Genomic DNA, 19397 nt, shown 5'->3' with positions numbered 1-19397 from the left:
CTATGTCGGGTTAGGGGGTACAGAGATTGTACTTCTGGACGCAACAAATTACTGTGGCTAGCATTGTCCTCCTCTATGTCACTATTAGCAGTAGATGATCAGAGATGCTAGTTTGCATGCACAGAGAGTTGGTTTGAGCGACTGGGACTCCACATGGATAGACTCCCCCCTTTCCAATATAGCATTGGCGTGCCTTTTTTTCCTCTTCTGTATCATGAGGTTAACTAGGTCATTCGTGAGGATCTTTTGCAGCTACACACATATGGTTTTAACGACCCACCAGGATATACGCAGATCCACCTACCCCACTCGTTGAGGATCTATATTGGGCTGTTTCGGATCTCTTTACATAGACTTCGCATCAAGAATGACAGGGATGCGGGTTTGCCTAGGGAGAGGCGCATATGCACATTATGTGACATCCAGGAGAGTGAGTCGGAGGAGCATTTCATTTTCAGATGCCCAGTATACTATGAGATCCAAGGACGCTTCTATTGCCTCTTCAGAGACAGTTTTGAGATATTGTCCCGCTTTCTCTCCTTTCCAGACCGGAGATGCTTAGCCTCCTTCATTCATGAGACAGTTAGACACCGCGAGCATCTACTTCAATCACAGAGACAGGAGTAGACCTCCCTGATAGACTCTTTTGAGAGCTCGATCATTGAGTTCTTCCGGCTAGACCATGCAGGCTCCCACAACACGAGGCCTGCAATGATCGTGACACAAAGCCAGCGACATGATAGGTTAGACAGAGGGTTGATGCACAGATTATGCTTAAGGATATCTCTTCTCTGTTCAAAGTTCGGGCTCCGTTGATAGGGATCAATGTAGCCCTTATTAGACACGTCACACAGAGCTACGACTAGGAGACGACATAGGACCACGTTTGCGGGCAGCTGCCAGCACTCTATCTCCGACTTCATGACCTCACAACCTCATCGCCCTCGACGCTCTGATAATGAGGATATTAGTGTTGTGTAGGCAATCATCTTTCTAACATGACTATGTAGCACTAAGCACTTATCATTCTGACATGGCTATGTAGCACTCAGCACTTATCATTTGCATTCTGAATTGGAGTGGATGCTCGTTTAGTAGCTCCACCCACATAGGTTGTTTGTATCAGGATTTTTCACAGTCTCATAGACCCATCGGTCTTTCGAAGACTTTAATATTCTCTCTCTCTCTCTCTCTCTCTCTCAGTGTACTACGAGATCCGAGGTCGCTACCACTACCTCTTTAGAGACGGCTCTGGGCACCTTTTGAGATTCCTCGCCTACCCAGATCAGAGATGCCTCGCGGCCTTCATTCACGAGGGAATCCGACATAGAGAGTACTTACTCAGGCGATGGGGCTTGGTCACATCATTAGACACCTCTCAGAGCAGGATCACAGAGTTCTTCCCATCGAGTGACATGGACGTCCAGTCTCTAGCCGCCGACGTGACAGAGACCCCGACCCGACGATCGCAGCACGACACACTAGACATCGAGGGGACACACAGATCACTCAGCGGGACCTCGTGTCATTGTTTAGACCCGTGATACATCCCACGGGAGTCACAGTGGCTGTGGTCTTGCGTCGAGCCTCATCCAGGAGACCGAGACGCACGGCACCCCTTGACGGGCACGAGCGTCCCATCACCAGCTATGCACCAGCCAGGGGGGACATGACATACGGAGGATTCCGCTCCGCTCCACCAGTCCTTTTCTTTTCATTGTTACATCCAGATGTATTTGATTATGTATGATCAGAGGCTTAGGATTCAGCACGGGTGATGATGCTCGTTTCAGTAGCTCCACCCTTACTGTGATTTGTATCAGGTTTTCTTTCAGTCTCATAGACCCATCGGTCTTCCGAAGACTCTAATAAAATTTCTTTCTTTCTTTCTTTCTCTCTCTCTCTCTCTCTCTCTCTCTCTCTCTCTCTCTCTGACTAGGTCTGCATTGGGTTCTATCTGTGTTGACATAGGGATATCCTGCTACGAGAGATTAGAGAGTAGCAGAGGTGACCAGACCACAAGACACAGAGGCTGACCAGACAGAGCGGCATATCATAGATTTCTATGCATTTGATTCAGCTCGAGGACACAGTGGGGTGGAGGAGGAGGAGCTAGCTGATATGTGGGCATTATGGATTGCTGAGAAAGGATTGCCGAGGCCACCCGTGGCGCGGAGAGTGACCAGAGCACACTCGATTGAGGTTGGACCTATCACAGCTTTCTTAGAGGCTGAGATGAAGGGTCACTTTGAACATAGCTCAACGGGTTCAAAGATCGAGGAGACCACGCCCCCCTCCGCCACCACAGAATGAGACAGCCAGACAAATGCTAATCCAAGACATTTCCGCAGCTCATAGACGAGCCAGCACAGTGCCAGGTTTCGGATTCTGGTTCCAGTTCCAGTTCCAGCTCCAACTCCAGCCCTCCTACTTCGGATAGTACACGATATGATATGATATGACATGTTTTGTATTTGATTTTTGCTTGAGCTATTTAGCTCTCTATTTCAGCATAGTACTCAGCAAGGGCCTTAGCGAGCCCTTGGATCCAGCCCCTTGTGGCTTGTTTGAGCGTTTTTCTTTGGTGTATTCTGCACTTTGTCCCATAGGCCCGCGAGGCCTCCTATGGACGTCCCATGGGTCGTTTTTCGGCCCCCAGAGGACAATAATACAACATTCTATTCTATTCTCTCTCTCGCACGCACGCGCGTGCCTACTCTCACTATCTAGGTCTTTAAAAAAGAGAAATGAGTATATGTGAAGAATAGGACCAAGATATCTTAAAGTTTATTTGGCAATACTTGCTCATGCTGCTGCCTTACAATGTGTGGTGTGGAGCATCAAATATCATCAAATATCTAAGTTGATAGTTTACAAGCTTCTCAAATATGTTTGCAAAATCTCAAGCAAAGTAGGATTGTTTATCTGTGGCAGAGACTCAGTCATTGAATTCTCTCAAAGATCCTCCACTTTGTGTGGTGACATAGCAATAATAAGATAATCCTTTTGAAAAAAATAGATATTCTACTATGTGACTTTGTGAATTTCATGTGCAGTGGGAAGGATGGGAAGTGGTTTTGGAATTGGTGCACTGGAGGAGCTTGATGAGGAAGATGAGGATATATATGCCCCAGGTATGTGATTTGACAGCGACCTTTTGGGTTTGCAGGATAATAGGACCATGTGGCTTACTTTTTCCCTTTTGTCTTTATTGGTCCTTAAATTACAAGCTTTCGTTTATACTGTACCTCTGTGTTGAGGATCATTCTTTTACAGCACTATATTCAATCTGTTTTCCTCGTCTGATAAAAAACTGCTTTTGTGCTTGGCATCTTATTTTGAAGGACCAATGCATGCATAACTAGAAAAGGAATGGGCAAATAACAAAGTGCTCATTGGAAGTTGATGAATTAAGGGATTTCTGCAAGACTGTCTTTCATCAGGGCGCATGTTTTACAGTCTAATACTAATGAGCTTAGTCATAAGATTAGACACGAAATTAGTGATCCCATGTTTGTTTATGTGCATGCATACATGTATATTTGCCTCTGCATGTTCCCATGTTTAAGCCCATGGCTATATAGAAAGGTTGGCTTTAAAGATAGAAATGTTATGAATAAAATGGTTTTGATAGAAATGTTATGAATAAAATGGTTTTTTATGTAAAATGTGAGTGTAGGTGCTGAAATTGAGATTGTGGAAAGTGATGAAGAGGTTTTTCCTCCCAGCATTAAAGCCCAGGACAAACCGGTGGTATCAGCAACAAAGTGGAAGGCCTTACCGGGTTTTAAGCCTGCTCTGTCTTCAGAAGTTAAAACAGAATGGTATATTTCTGTCATCTATTGTGTCTGCTGTTACAATGGTTATCCTCAAATGTCAGTTTCTGAATAGTGTACTAACTGTATATGCTAGTGTTTATCTTAGACATGTAATGCAGCTCAGCATATCTGATCAATGTGCTCATGCTGAGGCTTTACATTAGGCATGCTTGTATTGGTCTCATCAAATCCTCAATCTCTAATCATCTCAACTTAACATTAATCATTCATCATTGAAGACAAGTACAGATATATTTTCTTGTTCTTACTATATGAGCCGCTCCTGTCGAGGCTTATGGTCATTGTGTATGATCCCAAAACAGGTTCCAAATGTTTAAAGGATTCTTGTGGCTGACTTTTATATGAAGAGCTGATTTTTATAAAATCATTTACTGCTACAAAGGTTCTCTTTATTAATGGCCCTGAAGATAAATCTCTGCAAACAGTAGAGGTTGGTGAAGGCTCTCCATTATACAGAAGCACTACAATGGACTGTAATTTTAGCAAAGTTCTTTGAGAAAATCTAGGGATAGGTGAAACAGGAGAGTGCACCCTCACTGGCTTGATACTTTGTTACGACCCTGCATTGACTCTCCGAGTGCTTTCCTTAGTACAGTCCCTTTGATTTGCTTATTTTCCTTACAAAGGGCTCTCATAACATAGAAAGTTCCAGGGAAGATTAGGGATTTTAAGAATAAAACACAAGACCACCATAGAACAAGGTGAGAGAGATTCAAGGCAGGGAACTTACAGAGGCCAGGCAGACTCCTAGAGATTGAGACAGCCAGACATGATTCTATTTTAGGCATAGGGGAAGACCCACTTGGCCAATCTTCTGGGTGACTGATCAAGTTCATGTGTTCTGGTTGGTGTTTAGCCAATTAGCTGGTCTTCCGGCTGGCATGTTGGCTTTGCAACCTCTCTGACCAGTGCTTGTTGGCCACATCCAAGCTTGTCCAGTCAGCTGACTTGTGGGTCTGTTCAGAGCGAGTATTCCTTGAGACCGTTAGGGCATACCCATTGTCTGTTTGAATGTCTCCTATGCTGCTGGTCCTGCGTCTTTGATTTCCATTGTCTGAATGGTCTCGTGGGCCTACAACAAGGATACATATATACTGCTCGGTAATGTTAAACAAACCACAGAAGTATCAACAAATGTAACTGTCCACTTTCTACTCATGTGAAATACTAACCAATTATGTTGCTGGGTATCAAATATATTCATATGTACAACCAGGGAAAGTTGTATTGGCACTGACAGTCGATTGTGTTTGTATGCAATGTGCTTTCTATTTCTTTTTGCAAAGTTTTATACCTAAGGATGACATAAAACATGAGAAATCTTTACTGTCCTAGGGTGCATGTTTTGACTAGAAAATTGGATGCAACAAATTAGTAATCTAGAATGATTTGTATTGTAGGTTTCTGCCCCCTATTGTCCCTCCAGACTTTGTTGCTGTACACAACTTCGTAGATTGTCTAGAGTCTGAAAAGGATATCTCAAGACTTGAGCCAGCTGAGGCACCTCCACCCGAAGCCATGGAGTTGCGCAAAATGATTGATGGCCTGGCTGCATTTGTGGCAAAAAGTGGCCAACGACTTGAAACCCTTTATAAAGAGAAAAAAAATGAAGATCCAATGTTCCAATTTTTATTTGGAGGTAATGGTCATGCATACTACAGACGAAGACTTTGGGAGGAACAGAGGCAGCTTACAAAGGAGGGGAAAGGGCTAACCCTGTCAGGGATAAAAAATAAAGAAGTTTTAGATTCAATGCAGCGAGGGGCGATTCTAGGAGAGATTCCTTTGGATCGACAGCCTGCTCCATCAATTGCTCCAGAAGATCGAGCTAGGCTGCAGTCAGCTTTAACAAGCACTTTTACGAAGCCCAAGTCTCAGGTTTTCTCACTGCCCTCTTCAAGACTTGCATGAATCATGGAAGGAAGTCTTGTTTGTTTATTTGAGATGAATTTGGAAACAAGGGTACGGTATCTTGCAGAATGGGATGAATCAAGAACAGTACTAAAAGCTTTAGACCGATACAGGCTTCTACATGTATATGCTGGAAAGCTTATTTCTATAGTAATTGGACTTGCCTCTATAATACAAAGGCTGCAACATGAAATTCTTAACCTTTGGAGTTATTTTGCAGGCTGAAGATGTTCTGTCGAAATCTCAATTTTTCAAAGGTGACCTTGCCAAGCAGGCTAGATTTGAGCAATTCTTGAAAGATAAGTTCCAAGGTGGCCTGCGAACTGCAGACACATTTAGAGGAAATCTTTTGACAGATTTGGAGCGGGCACAGGAAACCCTTGAGTTTGAAGCGGCTTGTCATGATCTCCAAACTTCAGAGTTAACTTCAAGTGTTCCAAATGCAGACAATGGGTTGCGACTGAGCCTACAAGCTCTGATGAGTGATCGCTTTGCTCCACAGGCTTCTGATAAGGTCTCTTAACTTGTGAAAGATATTGCTTGTGTTTTCAAAATGTGTTATTGGTTTGCTTGACATAACTTTTTAATATCTCGTGTACTGCATCCAATGCTGATGATGATAGAGCTAATCAAGGAGCCTGCTCCTTCAACCTGCTAGCTAGCCCGCCTCCGCCCTTCACATTCACCTCAAGCCTCTGTTTCCCTCTTTCGTGCTCTACACCTTCCAGCTGTGGGCGCCTCTCTTTGTGCCTTCTCTCCATATGTCAAGCAGTTACTAGCTGATTATTTCATTGAAGCCACTCATCGTATGGATCTGCTCTCACCCTTCACACTCACCTCAAGGCTCTGCTTTCTTCTTTCGTGCTTCACATCTACTTGACACTCCCAGCTGTAGGCGCCTCTCTTTGCGCCTTCTCTCCATCTGTTTAGTAGTTACTAGACACGAGCGTGGAAACCTCACTACTCACAGGCTTCCCCTCAGCCTCAAGCCCTAGGAAGGGGACTCCCATTGGTGTTTCGACTCGAGTGGGCGAGAAGAAGGGGAAGGATGTGTGAAGAATGCCAAACACAGGGCATGCTAGAAGGAGAAGTATGCGGAGGAATGCCAGACAGAGGGCACACCAGCGATAATAGAAAAGTGAGCACTGTTGATGTGGAGCGGGAGATTTAGGCCACATCATAGAAACTTACTTCTTTGGACTAGAAGGAAGTCTTCAATCTTCGATAGAGATCTTGACTTTGGATCCAGTTCCTCTTTCGAAGGAGCCTTTTGCAATGGCCATGGCTTCTGTGCAAGAGGCGACTCCCATGCCCTCCTTGTTGTGGACCCACCCACCCGACCTCTCCCACTCCCCCCCCAAAAAAAAAAACCTCCAAACCCCTTTCCTAACAATTGCTCCCCCCCCTTCCTACCAAAACCTCCAAACCGCTTCCCTCACCTATGCCCCCCCCTAGCAGCACGTCTTGATTTCAGTACGGGTTCTTGTAGCAGACTTGACTGTGAGTCAATTTGGTTAATTTCTCTCAACAGCCCGGTCTTATTTTGGCTCAGCCAAGCTTTAAATTCAGTCAGGATCTGATTTTTATTGACACTTGAGCATGGTAGTCCAGCTAATGGCCCAACAATAAGGGTCTCATAGGGCCAGATGATGATCTTGATGAGGATTTTGTAAGAGCTGAAAACTTTGAAGAAGATTCCTCAATTTGAGCACCTCTTTGAGACCAAGCAAGTGACACTCTCTAAGGGAGTAAGCCGGCGGTGTTCCCCTAGCCCATTATCTTCCTGATACCGTCATAGCTCAAGGGAAAGGGGAAGGATTCCGTGCCCAAGTGGAAAGTGAATGAGCTCTAATAGTCAAAGTAAGAAGCGCGCAAGGAAATCATCTAAATCCAGTTATAGTACGAGTTCTTTTGACAATTCATGGAGAAAGCACCATGGGAAGCATTCAGAGCCTAAGGAGAGAGAGTTCAGAGAAGGAGGTAAGTGTGTTAGCTGTGTCACAACAGAGCTTATGGGCACACCGACAAAGCTATGAAGTTTATATGCCAATTTGTCGTGGCTCTTGGTAACTAAAAAGTTGGAAGAAGCCTCCAAACTTCGTCGGGTGTCTCCATCTCATGAATACGGCTACGCTTGATGGAGTGCTCTTGTACATCAAAGATGTCGCTTCGCTTGAAGTCCTTTTGTACATAAATTATCATCCTTCCTTTGAGAAAGCAAAGAAAGGGGATCACAAAAGAACACTGTATCAAGACGAACAGGAAAGAAGTCTTCTTTGCCACCAAGATTTAAAAAGGAGTTCAGTCATAGAAGCTGAAGGGTGAATCAAAGTCCTATAAAGGGAAGTCTAAATTCACTCCAGATTAGATTGACCTTCCAAAAGGAGGAAAAGTATGTTGGATGCGGGACAAGATGACACTTGGCAGCTGATTGTCCTAAAAGATCCAAGAACTCGAAGGACCAAAAAAAGCCAAAAGAACCGCCAAAGATTTTGGTAGGAGTCGTCCCTGATGTACTAGGGAGAGTGGCCAATCTAGAGGCTAGAAAGAAAGAAAATTTATTAGAGTCTTTGGAAGACCGATGGGTCTATGAGACTGAAAGAAAACCTGATACAAATCACAGTAAGGGTGGAGCTACTAAACAAGCATCATCACCTGTGTTGAGTCCTAAGTCTGATCATACATAATCAAATACATCTGGTGTGACAATGAAAAGACAAAAAGATTGGAGCGGAGCAGAATCCTCCGTATGTCATGTCGCCCTGGCTGGTGCATAGTCGGTGATGGGACACTGGCATCCGTCAAGGGGTGCCGTGCATCTCGGTCTCCTAGAGGAGGCTCGACGCAAGACCAGAGCCACCATGACTCCTGTGGGACGTGTCTAAACAATGACGGGAGGTCCCCCATAGTGATCTGTGTGTCCCCTTGATGTCTGGTGTGTCGTGCTGCGATCGTCGGGACGGGGTCTCTGTCACGTCTACGGCTAGAGACTAGACGATCAATGTCACTCGATGGGAAGAACTCTGTGATCCTGCTCTGAGAGGTGTCTGATGGTGTGGCCAAGCCCCGTCGCCTAGTAAGACAGAATGTATTAATTTTGTTTGATCCTGGAGGGAGATTGCGAATTCCACGATGCTGGATCTCTTAAATTGCTATGTGTTTGAGCAGAAAGCTGAGTGGGAAAACTACCTTCCTTTAGTGGGGTTTGCATACAACACCACCACCCATTCTTAGGGCCAAGGATGAGATTTTTGCAGCTGGCCAGTATGTTCGAGACCTCGAGACAGCTTTTCTCAGGTTCAGACAGCCATAGAAAGATTCACAGAATAGCACAAAAGAGCAACAGATAAGTATAGAAGGGACCTAAACCTCCAGGAAGGAGATTGGGTACTCCTCAAGTTCAAGAAAACAAGAATCTGAAAGATGAAAGGGAAGGAAAAGGTCTATCCAAAGTTGTATCCTAGGTATTGCAAACCATTTTGGGCTAGTGAGCAAATAAAGGAAGTCGCATATCAATGAGAACAATAAGAGACTTGGAAGATCCACAACGGTTTCCACGCGAGTCTTTTAAAGAATTATCAAGGACTGGAACCCACGGAACTAGTTCAAGAAGAACCACCAGATGTGGAAGAAATGGACGAGATCCTCCACCAAAATAAATTGTGTATCACGCTGAGAAGAAGGGGCTCAGAGACAAGGTTACCCACAGGTACCTTGTCAAGTTCAAGAACTATTCGACACTAGATGCCAAGTGGGTGGATGAGGAGTTTTTATATGAATAGCCCCAAGTTCTACTCTTGGACCAAGAAGCTTTTTAATTAAGGACAATTGATTAGAAGCCGAGGGGATGTCACGAATTTGTACTTCGGCATGCATGAAATTCTGGAGATGATCACTTCCTTAGGTGACCACTCTAGAAGTGGAGGGGGAACGAGAGGAGATTTAGGCACATGTTCCACTCCCGATATGATGTGACACCTTTATGGATGCTTGAGGTTTTGAAGGCCCTCCTACTTCAAAAGTGCCCAAGAGAGGATGGCTTATCTCAAGTCTTCTTCAAGCAGCAGTGGGACTTCATCAATGCGCCTCTCCACACAGGCTTACAATAGAATGCCTCGGTCTCTCTCATGTGTGTGGATTTGTTTGATTGAGGATAGGATAGAAATGGCCAACAAGATCTTAGCCAAGGTCTTGAGAGGTCTCTCTTTTAATATTCTAGTATATGGGGAATATAAACTACAGATCTTGTAATAAGACAAGATCCTCTACTAAAAGTAAGCTATTAGCTGTGCCCGATTTCTCTACTAGGCGACTCACATGAAAAACAAGATGTAGCGCGTTAGCTCAAGATTCGAGCTGTGCAGCTGTGGAATGTGTGAGAGGCAGCTCACAAGATCGCATGATTTCAGTTAAGATTCAGACCAGAAGGCCTAGGTGCTTTTGATGGTGTCCAACCTGACCCACTAGAAATTAGTAGCCGATCTATTGATGACCCAACACTAGCCATGGTTACATTCAATCCTTGGACAGTGGTCTTTGGTTTTGCCCTCTGTTTCAATGTCAGCAGAAGGGGATGTCATGGGGATCCACAACCCATAGCATGATTATGCACATGGCGGTTCTGTAGCCCACAGTACCAGGGATGACAAGGAAGCAGTACAGAGCAGTTATAGGCTGGTATCAATCTGTACGGCAATTGGCAGACTGTCCGAGCAAGCATAGAGCAAGTACAATGTTGGCACAACAGAAGAACAATGGCACAGAAAGGTTGTAGACAAGTTGGCATGGCAAATTGGTGCAAACAGAAGTGTGCATGATAACTAGGGTGGCCAGTCTGTGAATGTTGGTTGAGCCCTAGCCCCTATAAGGAGAAGCCATTTGCTCGCATTTCTCAAACATCCAGTGCACCTGTGGTTCCAAGGGTTTTCACAGTAGGTCCACATCTAGTGCGCGGGCAGCATAGCATCTCCAACAGCAGCAGCTATAGTAGTTCCTTCAGCTCTAGAGGAAACGACAGGCCATGGACTAGTAGCACTCAGTCTCTCGGGACATTGTCCCCATAGCTTCTTTAGGAACCCTCCTCTCATTAAACTGGTACATATCTTGTGGCATGGTCAAAGTAGGTTCTCTTTCTACACGCGGACAATGTCACAAGAAACGTTTTGAGATCTTGCAAGCGTTTCGTCTAGAAACGTGTAAAATTGGTGTATTTTATATATACTAGAAAAATAGTATATTTTATATAAATTATATTTCAAAAGGGTCCCATGTTTCGCACGTTTCTTGAAAACGTTTCGGGAAGAAACGTTTCTTCATGTTTCTACTGCCCAAAACACATTTTCTGGTTACACTACTCGCGGGTTGGTTAGTTCTCCCTAGCCTCTATAGTATAGCCTCGGTCGTAGCCTCAGCCATGGACAGTTTCATATAGCCTCAACCTAGGCCTTGAGTGGGGACTCAGACGCATGCCCTCTTCAATGCGGCTGGATCCCAACAAAAGGAATGAAATCGATGGAATCATCACAACTGAAAGGTAAAAACTGATGCAGTGATGAAACCACACCATCAATAAAAACCAGCTGTTTTTTGCCCTTGTGATTCTTCTTGATATAGTATGGTACCCAAAATTTCTGAATCACAGGGTCAAAAACTTCTTGTAACATGGGATGAAAAGATTCAAGTAAAAAAGGCACTTCTGCATCCTGAACAGAAGAAGACTTTGGCACAGGCATTAGAGGCAAAGGAGCTAGATCAACATCTAGATCCTCCGACGAAAGAGCTGCATCTGATAAAGTAGGACTCGGCATTTCAGCTTCACTTCGAGGATCAACCTGAGAAAGAGCATGTGCAGCATCCTGTATGATCCCCTCTGCAAGGGGCACATCCATATCTAGAGGAGAAGGAGGCTGATGATGCTCAACAGGAGTCGGATTCTGAACTTCTTCAGCAAGAGAAAGATTAACATGTGATTTTTCTACCTTCCTCCAGTAATGCTTCGGAGCAGTAAAAGAAGGCTTATCCAGTAAGGCCTTAGCAGAAACGGGAGGAGAAGGAAGAGTAAACTTTACTGTTGAAGAAGGAGCAAGAGGAGTGGTCATGGAAGCCGAAGGGCAAGCACGTGCAAAATGACCAACTTGCCGGCACCGATAACATGCTGTAGGAAAAGAGGCAAAATGCAGCCTGATGCGCATCGGATGAGCAAATCCCAAATCAAGATCCAGATTAGAGGGCACGGGCTGCATCATATTCTATAAAATACAAAGGCAAACATCCCGAGTAGCCTGCAAAAACTCCTGTCTCGGAACATGTAGAGGCCTCCCCAAAAAAGCTGCAAGAGTAGGAAGATGTTGAAGAAGAGGCAGAGGCAACGCTTTGAGGGTAATACAGACTGGTAATGAGTCAAAAGAGAGGCAAACGGATCAAATAGTGGATCCCAGGGCATCACATAAGCAAAGAAACCAGCCCCATGACTACCAGCACGACTCACAAGTCGCTCCACCACATCTGTTGAAGAGCAGTGGACATAATAAAAAGCTTTGCGCAGAAAGACAAAGGAGGAAAGGCAATCCTGACCCACTGCAACTTCAGCCCAACAACGAAGTGGAGCTGCAGATAAAACCTTGCCCATAAAGTAGAGACAGACCCCAAACTGCTGAGCCTGTTGAAGATCGGAAACTAGAAGGGCAGAGTCCAAAGAACAAACAAGCTGTGAACCCGATGAAGGAACATCTGTGACAGAAGCAAAACACATTTGGCGAAGAAGGTCTAGTTGAAGAGAAGACGAAGGACCATCCGCGATATCCAACTTTACCGATTTAACCAAGTTGGAAGGAGGCAAACCAGCATGCTTCTGCCGAAAGAAGATGCGTGTAGGAGGAGCAGAGGCAAAAAGGGGGGCTGAATCAGAGAAAACGAAAGAGCCATCTGTCGGAGCAGCAGGAAGAGGGGAGGAAGAGACATCGGGAAAAGACTGTACAAGATCTGGCGTGAGGAGCAAAAGGCTGCAGAGACAGAGGGGAAGACGAATTTGGTACGGAATCTGGTTGTACGGACATGGGAGCAGGTATAGAAGAAGGAAAAAGAACGGGTAAAGGAACCTGTACAGAGGGGGGAGCCTGTACGGATGACCATATAGCAGGCACGGCCTGCGCAGGGGCAAAGGAAGGGGCAAGTGCAGACGGAAGATGTATAGGGGCTGACAAATGGGGTACGGATGCAGGCGCAGCAGTAGTAGCAGGCTGCGGGAAAGGTACAGGGACGGGTGAGGGAGGGCTGAGCTCGCCATCGCACTCACTATTCTCTCACACACACACCTACACACACACACTTTTTTTTTTTTTGGTGAAACCAGTAACTATAAAATTAACATGAAATCAATGTACATGACATTATACTCCAAAGGGGAGCCTAATGAGAGAACTCAAAAACAGTGAGAAAACTACCTACACACACACACACCCTAATGAGCAATCACACACACACAGACACACGCGCGCGCGTGTGTATTGTGTACACTTTTTTTTTGGGGGTGAACCCAGTCATCATTATATTACAAATAGCAGTCCCAAAGAAAGGGACACACTTTTTTTTAAAGTGAAATCTTTATATTTCTGTGTGGGAAACCTCAAAAGAGGTAAAAACCCACCAATAAGTACAAGCAAAAAGTTTTTACAAGTAAAACCTCAGAGCCAGTCACGAGGTAGCCAAGTAAAAAGTTACATATCAAGCTGGAGGAGAATCAAACACAGCATCCTCTAGCTTCAAATTGTTGCTCTGTAAAAACTGATGCAGTGATGAAACCACACCATCAATAAAAACAAGCTGTTTTTTGCCCTTGTGATTCTTCTGATATAGGCTGGTACCCGAAATTTTTGAATCAGAGGGTCAAAAACCTGTTGTAACATGGGATGAAAAGATTCCAGTAAAAAAGGTGCTTCTGCATCCCTGACAGAAGAAAACTCTGGCACAGGCATCAAAGGCAGAGAAGCTAAATCAACATCCGTATCGTCCGATGAAAAAGCTGCATGTGATGAAGCAGGGTTCATCATTTGAGCTTCATTCGAAGGATCAATCTGAGTGAGAGCAGGGGTAGTATCGTGAGAGAGAGCATGCATAGCATCCTGTAAATTGCCCTCTGCAAGGGGTACATCCATATCCTGAGTAGAAGGAAACTGATGGTGCTCAACAAGGGTGCAATCCTGAGCTTCTTCAGCAAGAGGAAGATTTGCCTGTGATTTATCAACCTTCCTCCAGTAGTGCTTCGGAGCAGTAGAGGGCTTCGCCAAAGAAGCCATAGTAGAAACCGTAGTAGAAACCGGAGGAGAAGGGAGAGTAACCTTGACAGCTGAAGAAGGAGCAGGAGGAATGGGCCTGGATGTAGAAGGGCAAGCACCTGCAAAATGACCAACCTGTCGGCACCGATAACATGCAGTGGGAAAAGATGCAAAATGGAGACTGATGCGCATCGGATGAGCAAATCCCAAATCAAGATCCAGAGTAGATGGCACGGGCTGCGTCATATCCCACAAAATGCAAAGATGAACATCACGAGAGGCTTGCAAGAACTCCTGTCTCGGAACATGAAGAGGTCTTCCCAAAAAAGCTGCAAGAGTTGGAAGATGCTCAAGAAGAGACACATGTAGCGCTTTGAGAGTAATCCAAACCGGACAGTGAGTCAGAAGGGTTGTAGAAGGATCGAAAAGTGGATCCCAGGGCATGACATAAGCGAAGAAACCAGCCCCAGGAACACCAGCATGATTGACAAGGCGCTCTACCACCTCAGTCGAAGAGCAGTGGGCATAGTAAAATCCTTTGCCTAGAAAGACAAAGGAAGAAATACAATCCAGACCCACTGCAACATCAGCCCAATGACGGAGCTGAGCTGAAGATAAAACCCTGCCCATGAAATAGAGGCAGACTCCAAATTGCTGAGCCTGTCGAAGACCAGAGACCAAAAGGGTAGAATCCAAGGAACAAATAAGCGGGGAACTTGATGAAGGAACTTCTGTGATAGAGGCAGAGCACAATTGGCGAAGAAGATCCAGCTGGAGGGAAGAAGAAGGGCCATCAGAAACATCCAGCTTTGCCGATTTGATCAAAGGTGAGGCAGACAAACCACCATGCTTCCGCCGAAGAAAGACACGAGTAGGAGCAGAGGCAGAAGGAGGCGCTGTGGCGGAGAAAACAAAAGAGGAAGGAGGCTACGTAGTGGATCGTACAGGTTGTACGGTCGACTGTACAGTCGGCGCAAAAGGTCGTACGGGGATGTGCAGGGAGCACGGGAATTGTACGGGAAGCTGTACGAGGGGCGGTACGGGAGGCAGCAGACTGCACGGAAATGGTACGGAAGGTCGTACAGCTGACGGCAGCTATACGGAAGACAAGGAAGGCAGCAGGGATGTCGAGGGGGACTGTACGGACGGAGATAGGGAGGAAGACGAGGCTGACAGTGCAGAGGAGGAAGTCTCCATCGCTTCGCCACCACCACACCCCCCACCACACACACACACACACACACACTCTGCAGAAACACACACACCAAAAGAAAGGGACACACACACACACACACACACACACACACATACACACATGTATATGAATATGTATATTAGAAGGTGCTTGCCGAACTACCACAACCATGGACCTACAACCAAGGGAAGGTAATCATAAGTAGTGACATTGATCCAACAAGGCTGCCGTCTCTCACCCTTTTTCATTGATGAATTGGAAGAATGGATGAGAGCCCACAGTGGAGGGGAAGTCTAGAATATGGACCATGCTTTACTTCTACTCATCTATGCAGATGACGTCCTCTTTGCAAATGATAAAAAAGACAGGCAGCATACCTAAGTGCTTTGGACGAATTCTGCCAATACTCGGGAATGCAAGTCAACATCGCCCAAACAAAAGTCGTGGAAATCAGGACACGAAACAAGTAAATGGCCTTCATGTTTGAGAGCTTGGGGACAAGTACAGGTGGGATGAGTGCATGGAAAGAAGATTCGTGGGAGGGCTGAAGGCATTATACATCTTTCAAGAAAAATTCATGAAGGCACATCTATGAGGGTGGGAAATGAGAAAGTTTCTGTACACCATACTAGCTTAAACGGTAGTGCTCTACTATTACCCACCCTGGACTATGGTTGCCCACCTTGGACTATCAAGGGCATATTGGAAAAGGATAGAGACCATCCTCAAACGTTTTCTCATTGGTGAGTTGGGGGGAAATCCCAAACTCCATACCGCATCCTACTTGCAGAGATAGGGATGTACCTCTTGAGGGGGAGGCATTATGTAGTACATGGCCTACCTCAACAAGCTCGGAAAGATGGATGCAAGGAGGATCCCACGCAAGGCAACGGAGGCCACAAGAACCTTTGGGTGGCAGAAAGAAGGGGCTAAATGGATGGAACAATGGGAAATACTAGCTACCGTTATTCTAGAGGATGGAGAAGAAATCAGAAATTCGGTCATGCAGAAAATACTACAGAAACTATGGCAAGACCCAGGGCTGAAAATAGACTTCTACACGAGAAATCGGTCAACTGGACATGTATGAAATGCAAGACTATCTTGGGGAGTACATATCATGCTACAAACAGCATTTGGATGTGATAAGCCACTATCATTTTGATAGTGGTCACCAGTCTCATAGATGTGTGAAGGGTCTCCAGAGGACTTTAATACAATCATATCCTCTGTCTCTCCTCCCCCCTCTAGATTTCTATGTATTCGAGTCTGCCCCTAGACATGGCGGAGTAGAGGAGGAGGAGATAGGGCGGCATGGGTTGGTGGGATGAGACGAGGACGAGGAGGGATACAGCCAGAGATGCAGGAGCTACACATGAGCAGCGACCATGGTTGTAAGACACGTTAAGACACGACACGTTAGACACGCTTCAGACACGAGTGTCTAAAGTGTCTTAAAGATAAGACATGTAAGACACGCCATTGTGGTTATAATAATAAATATTTAATTAATATATGTATAAGTATACAAATGTACAACTTGCTAGCATAGCTAGCTGCTAGATTCTAGAAGTACAATAAGCTACACTTAAATAATGCAAGAAGAAACAATGCACTTGTACAATGTAGTTAAGAGTCAAGACTCATCACTCAAGACTTAAAAGTTAAAGTTAAGACTCACGACTGAAGAGCTCACAAGTTTTGAGTACTTAAAGGTTTAAACTGACAATTGAATCTTGTCACATGTGACATGAATGAAAACTGCATCTCGATACATATAATTGAAAGGAAGCTTTCGACTCTCAAGATTCATCATAATCTGAATCTATGAGGTCACTGCCACTGCTAGATCCAAATTCACCATCAATGATAGCATGGCTAAGTCAAACACAATGTGTGTTGTTACTCCCCACCCACCCAAAAAAAAAAAAACGCAAGAGTGTCTAAAGGTGTCTTAAGGTAAGACACGTGTCTTAAGTGTCTTATCATAAGACACGAGTGTCTTAACAACCATGGCAGCGACAAACCAAAGGACATACGATGGAGGTCCAGCCCATTACAGCTCTACTTGGAGGAGACCATTTGACCAGAGGCGTCACTCTTGACATGGCCAACTGGATACAGAGATCACGGAGACAACGCCCCCCACTACAGCGAGAGATGACCCGGTAGACATAGATATGAGATATTTTCGCAGCTCAAGAAGAGCCACCATGGCACCTGGCTATGTGTTCTGACTCTGAGATTGAATATTAGCTATTAGCTTCTAGCTTTGAGCTTTGAGTTTGTGCTTAGTTTAGTCTAGTATAGTACTGAAAAAGGGTCTTAGAGAGCCCTTTGCCCCGGCCCACATGGCTTGTATGCGTATGAGTTACTCTGATATTAAATATCGTCTTATAGGCCTGCAAGGCCTCCTGAAGACGGTAATACATATCTCTCTCTCTCTCTCTCTACACATCGTGTTTTCAGCGCCTCACAGATAGTTGACTCTTTGTATTGTGTCCTTCATGCTTAATAGTGGCTTGTTTTCTCTTGAAAAAAACCCCATAACTTTTCAATGAAAGGAAATGGTTTTGATCCCTTAGCACATTAGTTATCTGCACATGTGACTCATTTTGTGTTGCCTTTCCAGACTATTGAATCATTATTTTCTAGGTGGTGTTGTACTTTTGTTCCGGTTTCATAAGCTTGATAACATTGTATGCCAGAGGACGTTACCTAGGTGCCTTACAAACTACATTGCCTTATTCAATGGGGGTAACTTAAGGGCTAATCAACGGATAGCTTGACCTCCCAAACTCATAACTTTACAATGAAGGGAAATGGTTTTGATCCCTTGGCACATTAGTTATCTGCACATGTGGCTCATTTTGTGTTGCCTTTAGAGTCCAGACTATTGAATCATTATTTTCTAGGTGGTGTTGTGCTTTTGTTCCGGTTTCATAAGCTTGATAACATTGTAAGCCAGAGGACGTTACCTAGGTGCCTTACAAACTACATTGCCTTATTCAATGGGGGTAACTTAAGGGCTAATCAAGGGATAGCATGACCTCCCAAACCCATAACTTTTCAATGAAAGGAAATGGTTTTGATCCCTTAGCACATTAGTTATCTGCACATGTGGCTCATTTTGTGTTGCCTTTAGAGTCCAGACTATTGAATCATTATTTTCGAGGTGGTGTTGTGCTTTTGTTCCGGTTCATAAGCTTGATAACATTGTAAGCCAGAGGATGTTACCTACGTGCCTTACAAACTACATTGCCTTATTCAATGGGGGTAACTTAAGGGCTAATCAAGGGATAGCATGAACTCCCAGCATGTGTAAGCAACAAGTGTTCTAAATTTGGATAAGAAAAACTGAAGGGTGTCAATCAAAGGATATCATGACCTCCCTTCATGTGTAAGCAACGGATGTTCTAGATTGTGGCAAGTGGCTATGCCCCTTAACACCTCCGTGTTTGCGTGCGTGCGTGTGTGTTCACCCCTATCCTTCAGCCAAGAGAGCTGAGTGTGAGACATGTTATCCTTGCTCAACCTAAGGAGTGTGCTGCTACCATGTGCCAAGCTGGTGTTAACGATTGATCAGGGGTTCAGCTCATGCAAGGGTTCAATTTGGAAATCCATCGTTGTGAGGCTTTAAAAAGTGAAGTGATGAATGCTCTTTCTTTAACCATATGATCTTCAATGCTGTTAAAGGGGCTTTTGGCACCTGCAAATGGACTGGAGGAGGCAAATGCAGATCCTACTTCACTTTTCAAATAAGATCGCCCCCTTCTTTGTTTTGTGCAGGACGCCATTGACGTGGAATAAAAAATACTAGTGGTCTCCACATCTTCACATGTTTTTCAAGACACTCTTTTCTGAGTCATGGAGCCTGAGGGAACACCCAAAGTTGGTCCACATAGAGATCACACTGTAGACAGAAACCCCAATCAACTGTGCAAAGTTGCAACGAGCTGGGGTCATTCTGAACTTTCATCTGGCTTTTTGGGGTATGCCACCAAAAATCTTCGAGAGGGTTCACTTTTGTGTCAGTGTAGGGCATTATATAAAAAGCCACACTTTCTTTATTTAAAAGCTGGTCTATGTGAGGAAAAGCGTCCAGTGTCGCAGCAATGTGGGCTAAATCTGCAGGAAGTGTGATAGGATGGGCCAAGGCAGAGCTATCAGATGGATACT

General features: G+C 44.9%; 1 protein-coding gene across 10 annotated transcripts in view; it reads left to right on the top strand.

Annotated features, from left to right (window-relative positions):
* The window catches only part of TGH (SWAP (Suppressor-of-White-APricot)/surp domain-containing protein), a 117812-nt gene that overhangs the window by 77132 nt on the left and 21283 nt on the right, over window positions 1–19397 (top strand). For all 10 annotated transcript variants that reach the window (XM_087399408.1, XM_087399404.1, XM_087399410.1 and 7 more), the window contains 4 exons: window positions 3057–3134; window positions 3680–3824; window positions 5240–5717; window positions 5971–6264. In XM_087399408.1, the coding sequence (XP_087255534.1) occupies window positions 3057–3134; window positions 3680–3824; window positions 5240–5717; window positions 5971–6264 (995 nt within the window). The remainder of the gene's footprint in view (window positions 1–3056; window positions 3135–3679; window positions 3825–5239; window positions 5718–5970; window positions 6265–19397) is intronic.

The sequence above is a fragment of the Dipteris shenzhenensis genome, chromosome 28 (genome assembly GCF_047967505.1).
Source record: "Dipteris shenzhenensis isolate YYH24624 ecotype China chromosome 28, Dip_SZ_1.0, whole genome shotgun sequence".
In the NCBI taxonomy this organism is placed as follows: Eukaryota; Viridiplantae; Streptophyta; class Polypodiopsida; order Gleicheniales; family Dipteridaceae; genus Dipteris; species Dipteris shenzhenensis.
This window is presented reverse-complemented; position numbering and strand designations above follow the sequence as displayed.